Source organism: Plecotus auritus, assembly GCF_963455305.1.
Source record: "Plecotus auritus genome assembly, chromosome: 13".
In the NCBI taxonomy this organism is placed as follows: domain Eukaryota; kingdom Metazoa; phylum Chordata; class Mammalia; order Chiroptera; family Vespertilionidae; genus Plecotus; species Plecotus auritus.
Genome location: NC_137779.1, coordinates 6,520,708 through 6,532,953, shown reverse-complemented (window position 1 = coordinate 6,532,953; position 12,246 = coordinate 6,520,708). Strand labels below are relative to the sequence as shown.

Genomic DNA, 12,246 nt, shown 5'->3' with positions numbered 1-12,246 from the left:
CCAGTGGGAGAAGAAATGGAATGAGGTCCCGCTGAAGGACCACCGGGTGCAGAGGATCATGGGAGACCCCATTTGAGTAAACATTTCCTCTCTTTAATGTATATGCAAGATGCTGAGTGTTTTGTGTGCTCATTGGAAACTGAAACTTGAATCTGGTGAATGTATCTGTAAATAAGGTTAGAGAAAAGAAAAACTAGAAACAAACAGGAAAAGTCACTTCCCTTCCCATGTAGGTCTTAGGTTTTGCCTCTTCCACATCTGGGCATATAGCAAGCTCCTCCCTTCCCTGCTCCACGAACCCAAACCTGCCTCAGCCTTCAAGGATAAACTCAAGGCCATGTCCTCCAGAAAATCTCTCCCAACTTCTGCTCTCAGAAGTAACCTCTCCTTGCTCTGTATCCAAAGCACAAATGTATTTTTCCTGACATACCCCACTCTCTATTTTTGGTGATAAACATTTGAATGCATAGGTTATCTCCTCCATTAGACTCTTAGCCTCTTGAAGACAAAAATTAAGAATTAGACTTTGCTCATCTCAGTATCCCACATAACACCAAATTGGGGAGAGGGTTATACTTGCCCCCAGAAAATATAGATGAAATATCTACCTAAGCACATTCCATAATTACACCTCCCATGTGTGGCTGTGTCTTTCCTAATGCTGAAGCCAGCCTCCAACCTCCAAAATTGTTTCTGAAGAACTCTAGAAACAGCTGGGGTGGGAGCTGGACTTGAGGGCATGGGAAGATGTCTGTGTGAATGTAACCAGAACATACCCTGAGGATTCAGGGGCCCAAAAGTTTGGAAGGAAGCAAACCAGCAGCCCCTCACAATCAGCAAATACCCTGAGTGGGAAGATGTGCAAAAAAGGGAATATTTCTCTTGAAATTTAATCTTTAGCCTCTAACCTTTTCTAGTTTAACTTAGCAAAGACTATATGTAACATCAACACATTTAGTTGAGTCTCTTATGGTCAAGTAAACATAAAAAATACCAAAATGAGTCCAACTAAATGACAGATGTTTCTATATATAGTTGTCTTGCTTAAAGAGGATCACAAGAAGGTGAGTGTTGGAGGAAGGTGATATTAGGGAGGTTATGCAGGATAAATACGATTTAGCTGTGCAGACAGGAAGTCATGGAGCTAGCTCTAGCCCATACGGTACCTTGGTGCAAACTGGAAAAAGACACCTATTTCCATCTGTTGGCAAACTGCTGTAATATACCAATTTGGTTAGAGCAAAACTTTCCTGCCGTGAGTGGTGAGACTGTCCTAATAAATCTGCCAATCGGTGATGTCTTCAATGTGAACGGCACACCTAGAGCTATGCAGTACACAGCCTGCATGCATGGCCTGGCAGGGGATTCTGTGCCGGGGGGACAAAGGTGAGAAAGCAGAGGAAGAAGACTGCCTGGACTTACTATTTTTTTCCTCTGAAGAAAGAAAAGGAAAATTAAACTATCCTTGTAAAGCAGTTGTTCTCAACTGGGGGTGATTTTTGCACCCTCAGGGTTACTGGACAATGTCTGGAGACATGTTTGGTTGTCACAACTTGAGGAGGGACATCAAGTGGGCACAGACAAGGGAGGATGCTCAACATCAGACTGCACATGGCAGCTTTCGTGACAAAGGGTTATCCAACCCACATTGAGAATAGGGCCAAGGCTGAGAAACCCCCGGGTAAATAGAGGGAGACTAGCATTACTCACAACCAGGATTAAAATGGTGATGGCTGGCGTGGCTCAGTGGTTGAGCATCGACCTATGAACCAGGAGGTCCAGGGCACATGCCTAGGTTGCGGGCATCTTATCATCAATTGATGTTTCTCTCTCTCTCTCTCTCTCTCAAATCAATAAAAAAATATATATATTTTTTTAAAAGGTGATGGTCTTGCTACAAGGCCACCATGGTAGGAAACCTGAGGAAAGAGTTTCTGCAAAGAAAGCACTGAGACATTTGTCCTGCTCTGACTCCCGGGTCCTCCACGGGGTATACGGACACCAACTAATGCCAAGAGTCCAGGTGACATTTACCATAGTGACAACTAGGGTGACCAGCCCATCCTGGTCTGCCCAAGGGTCTCACATTTTCAGTGCTGAAAGTCTCTTGTCCCAGAAACTCCTCAGTCCTGGGAAAGCTGGGACGACTGGTCACCCTGTTCACCACTCTCAGGCGGTCCTGCTGTGGTCACCTGTCATCGACTCTTTACAAACATAAACTCTCACCTGCTCTGTTTCTCAGTGTCCAGCATCCTCTGCAACTCTCGGACCCGACACTCAAACTGTGACTTCTCGTCACCGAGGACGCTCCTCCACGCCTCCCACTGCCGCTCCTTTTCCAGCAGTTCGTCGTTCAGGGCCTCCAGGTCCATGACCTGCTCTTCCAGCATCGTGCAGGTGGTCTTCAGAGCCTCCATCGTCTGCAAATCAGTACCAAGGGAGGGTTTCCTGGATGTTACTTTTGTTGGGTCAGTTTCAGAAAAGCACACCTTGCTCACTACAGCCTGAAACACAGTCTATCTTTTTCTTCTACCGATTGAGGGGACTGGACAAGAATCAATGAAGGGCCATTTCTGCCACCATCTTCTCAGCAGAAACTAAAGCAAGGCCAGGGGAAGAGACTGCAAAGGGCTCACATTAGCCTCCCGGAGCAGTGTTATTTTATTTTTTTGAATTTTTATCTTTTTTTCCTATTGATGGATTTTTAGAGTGAGGGAAAGGGAAAAGAGAAAGAGGAAGAGGGAGAGAGAGAAAGAGAGAGAGAGAGAAAGGCATCAATTTGTTGTTCCACTTATATATGTATTCATTGATTGATTCTTGTATGTGCCCTGACCAAGGATCGAACCTGTAACCTCAGGAAGATGCTCTAACCCAGTGGTTCTCAACCTTTCTAATGCCGCGACCCTTTAATACAGTTCCTCATGTTGTGGTGACCCCCAACCATAAAATTATTTTCGTTGCTACTTCATAACTGTAATTTTGCTACTGTTATGAATCGTAATGTAAATATCTGTGTTTTCCGATGGTCTTAGGCGACCCTGCTTGCGGTTTTCAACCTGAGGGTCGAGACCTACAGGTTGAGAACCGCTGCTGTAGAGCCTAAGACCATCGGAAAACACAGATATTTACATTACGATTCATAACAGTAGCAAAATTACAGTTATGAAGTAGCAACGAAAATAATTTTATGGTTGGGGGTCACCACAACATGAGGAACTGTATTAAAGGGTCGCGGCATTAGAAAGGTTGAGAACCACTGCTCTAACCAATTGAACTACCTGGGCCAGGGCTAGTTTTAATTTTTAAAAATGAAACTGAAGAAGAACTACACAATTTTAGAAACCATTTTTAAAACCCTCAAGCCTTCAAAACATAGACATGATTATATTAAGAGCCCATTCCCTGGCCTGGCTCAGCCCTGGAAGCAGGGGGAGATGCACCAGGCATCACGCTGACCTGAAGGGGACCAGGGATCTCTGACACTGTTATTGTCCTTACTTGCTTCTGGCTGGTGAGTTGCATCTCTCTCTCCGAGATCTCGCGGCGGAGATGGTCCACCTCACTTCGCAGCTGAACTATCTCATCGTTGGCGCCGGAAGCCTCATCGAGTTGTTTGGACAAGTAGAAGTTTTGGTTGTTGAGCTCAGCGTTGTCCTCCGTCAGCTGGTTTAGCTGCTCTTCCAGGTCTGTGATTACCTAAAAGATAAAAGCAATCGGTTACACACCACACAAGTAGATTTTAAATGAGAAACTGCTTCTAGAGCCGTGGGTTTCTGAAGCTGGGGACACTAGCGATCAATGAACAGCTCCTGAGTTTGTCTCTCCAACTCCCAGAGTGGGCCCCTAGCTCCTGCGCCCGCCCACTGGGCACTAAGGCACTTGCTGTGCTAGAAAGAGGAAAGTCCATCTCGGGGTTCATCTGGAAAACGTGGCAAAAGCAAATCCACCAAAAGTGAAGGCCATACAGAAGGGGCCCCTTTAAATGAGATAAAGTTCATGGACAAAAATATAATGTGGGAAATGCAAATTGAGGAAAAAGGCATGAAGACTGGTCTCACAACCAGCTCATTAAGCTAAAATGCCCACGACACCTTCTATAGAAACTATAGTTATACCTGGAGATAGTCTTAGAAAGCAAAATAAAGTTCTTATCGAGGAAGACTAAGTGAAGGACACTAGAGTTATTTTAATAATATCTCCGACAACGTATTTAATTACATGCAACAAAGGAAAAAATATCTTCAGGGAAGCTCAGAGTAATCCTGAAAATACAATATTGTACTATGTATGGCATCACTTTAATGGTTTTTATTATAAAGTTCGCTACCGGAAAAATGGGAAGGCGTGTATATGAAATTGTCATTTTATGAAGAGATTTAATCGGGTTTGGCTAAATTATTTCCCCGCTCAATGGCAGAATGACTTCAACTTCACTGCTTTTAGCTTTCCTATTCTTTGCTGAGGCTCAGTATCGGCACTTGCAGACCGCTTTAACGCACAATTCTTGAGAATTTTAAGGCCAATTTTCTTATAATAGTTGGAATGAGGTGCACAGGCAGCAAATTAAATTTTATGTAACAAAAAGATGTAAATTAAAAGGAAATGCCTTTAAGCCTATGCTTATTAATTGTTTCCAATTTTCAAACCAAGAGTAGAGTTACTTTATGAAATGTTAACACTGTTTCCATGACTAATTCCCTATTTTAACCACCTCTGATTAGCGTTTAAAAAATATCTTCCCGGGCACATGGAAATAAAGAGCATCAAGTAAGTACATTTGTTCAATACGGCTCAGAAAGCACAGCTTTTCATTTTGTTAACCAAGCTGATGGATTTTTAATGTAGTAAGTGGTCTAGAAATTTTAATTTTAATATCAGAAGCCACATTAATTCCTAACGTACTGGTTTGAAGTACACTGTCAGCTACAAAAGGGGGAATAAAGGTTATCTGGTCAGGTTCTTAGCTGAGACTCCTTCTTCAGGGGAGGGTGGGGATAGGAAAACACTGCATGCTTGCCATCCCTAGCAGGCAGCTATGCCTCATAGGGATCCTTGCGAGCCGCGGTTTGCCGCTCTATTGACTAATGAGTTTGCCGACCACTGGGATAGGGGCTTAATCACGAGGAACAACAACAGCCTGTAATTATTGGAATTGAGAGTCTAGGTCAGTGGTCGGCAAACTCATTAGTCAACAGAGCAGCAAACTGCGGCTCGTGAGCCACGGTTTGCCAATCTCTGATCTATATTAATAAACAAATATGTAAATTGACCACACCTCCATGATACCCACAGCCAATCAAGAGTGAATATGCAAATTAACCCAACGAAGATGGTGGGCCTGTAAGCAGCGTGCACGTGTGCAGGCGCCGAGTGGCCAGGGGCAGGGCAGGATGCCCCCCGGCCACTCAGGGCCTACGCGCACAGGCACTGAGCGGCCCGGGGCAGCGTGGGACACCCACCCACCCTCCGCATAGTCAGGGTGACATGGCAGGCGTCCCTGGGACCCCGCCTGCTTCGAGCCTGTGGCCAGCGCGCACGCGCACTGGCGCCAAGCGGCTGGGGTCCCAGGAACGCCACTGGAATGTCCGGTCCTGTCAGCCTGAGCTGGGGGTGGCTGGAGTTCGCAGTCCTTTTGGTTTGTGTAGCCCCTGGAACCTAAGCGAAAACCAAGAGTGTGGGGAGCACCAGGAATTCTGGGAATTGTAGTTCTGGTGGCAGCCCCTGGACTGAAAGTGGAAGCCCAGAGTGCAGGGAGCACCAGGAATGCTGGGAATCGTAGTTCTGGTGGCAGATGCATTGTGGGATCTCCTAGACATTAGAGCAGGGGTCCTCAAACTTTTTAAACAGGGGGCCAGTTCACTGTCCCTCAGACAATTGGAGGGCCGGACTATAGTTTAAAAAAAAAACTATGAACAAATTCCTATGCGCACTGCGGGCCCGGGACAAGTCAGCTGCCAAGCAGGACAGGCAGCGGCACCCAGCGGGCCGGATAAATGTCCTCGGCAGGCCGCATGTGGCCCGTGGGCTGTAGTTTGAGGATGCCTGCACTAGAGCAAAGTGAGCCTGGAGCAAGTTACTGTTGCAGGTGGTGGATGGAGGGAAAGCAAAGATGAGAGACATAAGTAAAGTCAGAGCGTCGAGGAAAAATTAAAGGGAAGATATCCTGGACTTCTAGGAAATCTCCACCAATGGAGCAAAGAAAAAAAAAAGACCTCTATTATTCTGTGAGCACCAAACCAAACTGGGTTGGGGTCTCAGACAATTCGCTCATATGATTGCAAAGACAGACAGAAACTCCCAGATTGGAGAGGCCTCCCCTGAGGGCTCCCAGATTGGAGAAGGTGTAGGTTGGGCTGAGGGACCCACCCCCTGTGCACGAATCTTCGTGCACCGAGCCCCTAGTAGATAAATGAATAAACAATGCTTAATAGTTCAATGTGTCTCTTTCCAATAAGTAGCAAACCCCACTCCTTAAGATCATTTTCTTAACAGACTGCAAATATCCCCATCTATAATAATAAAAGGGTAATATGCTAATTAGACCAGATGTCATTCTGGACATCCTTCCTGATGAAGCCAGGGCCAGAGGGAAGCCAGCCTGGGTCCCGGGTGCCTGCGGGCGGCCGGAAGAGGGAAGTAGCCCGGGTCCCGGGTGCCTGCTGGCAGCCGGAGGAGGGAAGCCTGGGTCCTGGGTACCAGAGGGAAGCCGGTGCTGGCAGTTGGGGAAGGAAGGCCTACTCTTGCATGAATTTTTGTGCATTGGGCCTATAGTCTATATATATAAAAGGTTAATATTCAAAGTGTCCCCTTGGGAGTTCAACCAGGAGACTGGGAGTTCGATTGCTCACTATGACTTGTGCTGACCACCAGGGGGTGGTGCAGAAAGTGGCGGGCAACCAGTGGCAGCGGTGGGGTCATTTAGGAAGCGAGGGAAGGAGGAGGCGGGGAGGTAGGGAACCTGATCAGTCCTGATCGCCGGGCAGGCCTAGGGACCCTACCCGTGCACGTGTTTCATGCACTGGGCCTCTAGTTTAACTATATGATGCTTCCTTCCGCCTCTTTCCCAAAGGAAAACAGAATTGAGGCAAACTGGCCCGGAAGCTAAGCATTAAAATGAATTCAGGAACCCGAAATAAGCAACATTGGACTTGACTGGGTTGGTTTCTCCATCTGTGACATGGAGATAAATACTTTCTTCACTACCCTTCTGCTTCTATTGTTTTAATGTTTTGAATTTCCTTGCCTACTATTCCACCTTAATGTACCATATAAAAATACAAGGGATAGCCCTAGCTGGTTTGGCTCAGTGGATAGAGCGTCGGCCTGCAGATTGAAAGGTCCCAGGTTCAATTCCAGTCAAGGGCACATGCCAGGGTTGAGGGCTTGGTCCCCAGTAGGGGGCACGCAGGGGGCATGCAGAAGGCAGCCAATCAATGATTCTCTCTCATCATTGATGTTTCTAGCTCTCTCTCCCTCTCCTTTCCTCTCTGAAACCAATAAAAATATTTCTTTAAAAAAATACAAAGGATAAAAATTAATGACCAAGATGATGCTTCATTGTAAAGATTATAATAGTGCCTCTTGGGGAGCAGGGACTACAGAAAATTTGTTCATGTAAGAATATACACACTGCCAAAACAGTTTCCTTGCCACCTGAAGACATATTTAAGCGTTTGGATACCCACTTCCTTTGAAATTTATGAAAAGAAAATGCAGTTTGCTATGAATCAATCAAAAAAACCTCTTCTCTTTCTCCCAAAATTAAATTACAAGTTGCTTAAGAAGAAACACTGGAAAAATGTCAATGACGTGCCAAGATTGTTACTCTCACTTCAACTGAAACGGGCCCACTGGAGGAAGCATCCTTCTGTTTCCCTGCTGTCCTTTGTTGTTTTGTTTGTTTGTTTTGGGGGGGAGGGATCATGTCTCTGATTCCTACTTACGCAGTTTATGATTTCTGGTTCTAGACTAGATCCTGTCACTGTCTCTATGTTGCCAATGGATAAGAGGAGGAGGTTGTGTTTGTGTGAAGCACCCAAGCACTCATTAAAGCATTTTAACTCATTCATACTTTTTACATATTCTTTCCACCCAAGCCAGAACATGTGTAGCTTGTGACTCTGTTGCCAGTTGCTGGAGTTGTGGTATTAAGTGTTACACACACACACACACACACACACACACTCACTCACACACACACTTGAATTTGCAGATATTGAACTGACTTGAGACAAAGCAGTAAATTAATGGTCTCCATGGTTTTTAAAAAAAGTATAATAATAGACTTTTATAATAGGTGATTTTGAACCAGGTAATGCACAAGGAGAATTACTGGGTCTACTTTGTGGCCTTTGGTTATTCTTTCCACACCAAGGGCAAATGATCTGTTTACTATATTAGAGTCTGTTAATCTTTCATCTCCAAAGACAGAGGATAAAAAAGATAAACTGAAAGCCTGATTCCATCTTAATGGCAAAAAAGACGAGGGAGACAGGGGCCACCATAGCTTTCATGTGTACTGTTCTTGCAGATAAGATATCTTGGTGCAGCTCTAAGAGAAAACAGGATATAAAAAATGCTGTTTGGAAAAATAAATAAAAATCTCTATTTGGGGTTATCTGTGGCTTTTCAAGGCTTTCATGCAAAACTCCTGGTTCTGAGAAACAGATGTTAACAGAGATCTCCCACCTAGCATGGGGCCCCTAGGGGAACATTACCCAGTAAATGTCCGTAGCATGTGAGAGGTGAAGACACCAGTCAGGTAGTGAGCACCAGGCTACAAAGATATAGGCCTGAAGTCCTATTTTAATGCCTGTTTTTCTCTTGAAGGCAGCTATTTGCATAGTATTTATTTTTAATCTTATAGCTGACAGATTGATTCATAATTAAAACTGTGTCATATGTTTGCCCACCAACTCCCCTCCAAAACAGACTTAGGTAGGATTCAAAGATCTATATTTTGAATCAAATCCTTTTTTTAAATCTCTTCGAAATACAGAAGTGGTCAGAGCTTGAAAATCTTACTGTTCATGGGCTTTTTAAAAGCTGCTAACTGGGAGCTTCTATCAATTGATTTAGGAATTCCCAACAGTAATAAAGACACTTCTAGTGGACGATCTCGAACCGCACCAACGAGAAAGGAACATTCACTGAGGTGCCTTGAAAGCAGCCTTTGAACTTGCGAAAGAATAACTAAGATTGACTATTGTTGCCAAATATTGTTCCATAAGGAGTGGCTTTTAAACTTTTCTAAGGAGCAGAACCCTTTTCTAAACAAAGGATTTACTTTATGTCAGAAGTCCAATATCCTATATAATAAAAGCCTAATATTCTAAGTGTCCAGTCATCTGTCGTCCATTCAACCAATCAAAGCATAATATGCTAATGATATGCTAAGGCCACTCAACAGATCGTTATGACATGCACTGGCTCTCCGAGGCTCTGACCAGTAGGTTAGCTTGCTGCTGGGGTCCAGCCATTTGGGGACTGAGCGAGACAGGCTGGACACACCCTGGAGCCCTCCCATGGTCCCTCCCCAGCTGGCCAACCTCTTGCATCCCTCCCTGGCCCCAATCATGCACTAGTGGGGTCCCATAGCCTGGCCTGCGCCCTCTCACAATCTGGGACTCCTCGGGGGATGTTGGAGAACCGATTTGGCCCGACAGGCCAGGCCGAGGGACCTCACTGGTGCATGAATTCGTGCACCGGGCCTCTAGTAATAAAATAATGATAGTAACCAACAATTTAGCACTTTCTATGGACCAGGCCCTATGCAAACACTTGGATGCATCATCTCATTAATTCTTGTAGGAACCCCATGGTACTGTTACCAAATTTCTGATTCTATGACTCAGTGTTCCCTAAGTTTTACGGTTTCTGTAATTTGGATATATATTGGAACTAAGCAGCTATCTTTCTTCTCTTGCCCAGGCTCCAAAGAGCAGTTACTAAATAAATTATATCTTACAATCCATGATGTATTGGAATCAAGGAGAGTGTTAGCTCCATTTTATAGGTAAAGAAATAGAGACTTGGGAGATAATACCACATAGGCTCCCAAGAGGCCAATTCAGAACTGGAGCCTGGTCTGCCTAACACCAGAGAGCCAGTGTGGACCCTCAGTGGCCACTGCTGTGTGTGGGGCCCCTCCTTTCACCTGTGAGGCCCCCAGAGCTTCTCTACGGAATGCCAGGGGTAAGGAAAGGAAGGAATACAGGTCAGTGTTGCAGAAAAAAAGCAAATCTGAGGAATAAAGAGAGTCTGAAAGTTACATAAGTTAAGAAAGTAACCAAATTCCTTCTACATATCGCCATATTCTATTAAAAACTAAATTTCCAATTTTAAAAATGTGGGGGAGAGTGGATGACAAAGGAGCACAAGGGAACTTCTGAGGATGATGGATATGTTCATGATTTTGAGTGTTGTGCTGGTTTCATAGGTGTGCACACACTTGAAAATTCATCAAGGGATTGTGTGCCAGTTACATACACCTCAATAAAAGTATTAAAAATTTTATTTTAATTTTTATGACAAAAGACTAAAAATGAAGAAAGGAAACCTGCAGATGAAGGATTACTGATATATACACTGAAAATATATCCAAGTTCATTTTAGGAAAATATAGTAATCTAAAAATACCACAGCCATAAAAAGATCTATATTTTATTCGGTGATTATTTATGAGCATGTATGTAATATAAGCAAGTAACTCTTGTGTAAAATAAGAAACCAAGACAAAAAGAAACTAAAAAAGAGGACAGGCCCAGAATGTGTCTATTCTTCGAGGAAGGGAGGAAGAATAGAGGAAATCAACAGACGTTTCTAAGGTGGGCCCACCCTGGTCCAGCCATCAGCACCAGGAAATAACTAAAATCCATCTGCCAGGTGCCTACTAGAGTCAAACTAGTAGCACATCGTGTGACCTAGCCATTCTGCTCTTGGGTACATGCTCATCAGAAGTAAGTGCTTATAGCCACCAAAGGACGTGTACAAGAATGTTCTCTAACAGCTTTACCCATAGCAAAAACAATACAAATATCCATCCGCAGGAGAATGGATAAACTAACTTCAGCTCTAGTCCTATACTGGGAACACCACACTGTAATGAAAAATAACAGATTTTTGACAGATACAACATGGATGAACCACACAGACAATTAAGTAAAAAAAAAAATTTAAAAATGCTAAACTCAAAAGACCTTCATTTAAATGAAGCTCAAAAAATAGGCAAAACTGATCTATGGTATCAGAGATCAGAATAGCGGTTACCCTTGGGGAAAAGGATGCTGATGAGAATATGAGGGAGCCTTCCGGGGGCTGAAAATGCTCTGTATCTTAATCTATGTTGTGGCTACGTAGATTGTCTATACATGTAAAACTTTTATACACTTTATATTCTTTACTGTATGCATTATATACCTAAACTAAGGGGGAAAGCATCAGGATTTAATGCCCCGCTATTGGTAAGGAGGAAAGAAAGAGTTCATTTCAAGAAAATAAAACACGTATGAGGGCGGGGCGAGGGTGCGCATTCTGGAAATTCACAGATGCGAATAATGCAAATGGAGACAAGCTCATCTAGGACTGACTAGGAGGTTATAAAGCAATGAAAGGACCAAAAAAGAAAGGCAGTGCAACCAAGGGTAAAGATAATATCCCTCTCTTCTAAAAGAGGCCTATTTCAGGCCTTCCTTTTCAGCAAAAATAGACTTTGCATTTCCATTGACCCGACCCTATTACATAATCTATGAATGATGCTTATCTGTGCATAGGATTTATTTTTCTCAATATAAATAACATCTCCCAAAGAGTCCTAGATTTTAGATTTGCATGGAAGGAAGCCAGATTTTACCTATTAGGAAGTTAAAGTTTCTAGATGTTTCCTCTGCAGAGGCAGCAGGTTACAGAAGACTCTTCGCACACATAACTGCCCCTACACAATCTCTGGCCTGCGCTAGCCTGGGAACCTTCCACACTGGAGAAGGAGGGGCAGCTGCTTGGGACTTTTGTTGCAGCTACTGAAACCTATTAGTGGTTGTGCAGTGAGAATTATTTGGACCACTCCAGCTATCCTCCCTCCAGCATGAAGAATGGTTTTAAATGTTTAAAACAGGCAGATACCCGAGGAACTGAAGTTATCTGGGGCTCAGAAACGCCAAATCGGTTTGACAGCATTAACTGCTTCAAGCTGAGAGTTTGCATCAAAAATTAGTCACTGGTATCATGAAGAGATGTTCTCTTTTTCTT

General features: G+C 44.0%; 1 protein-coding gene across 1 annotated transcript in view; it reads right to left on the bottom strand.

The window, feature by feature from the left end:
• The window catches only part of CIT (citron rho-interacting serine/threonine kinase), a 150,406-nt gene that overhangs the window by 36,206 nt on the left and 101,954 nt on the right, over positions 1–12,246 (bottom strand). The window contains exons 21-22 of the mRNA XM_080649954.1: positions 3,499–3,696; positions 2,227–2,420 (exon numbers count right to left, since the gene is read on the bottom strand). Of these exons, the coding sequence (XP_080506080.1) occupies positions 2,227–2,420; positions 3,499–3,696 (392 nt within the window). The remainder of the gene's footprint in view (positions 1–2,226; positions 2,421–3,498; positions 3,697–12,246) is intronic.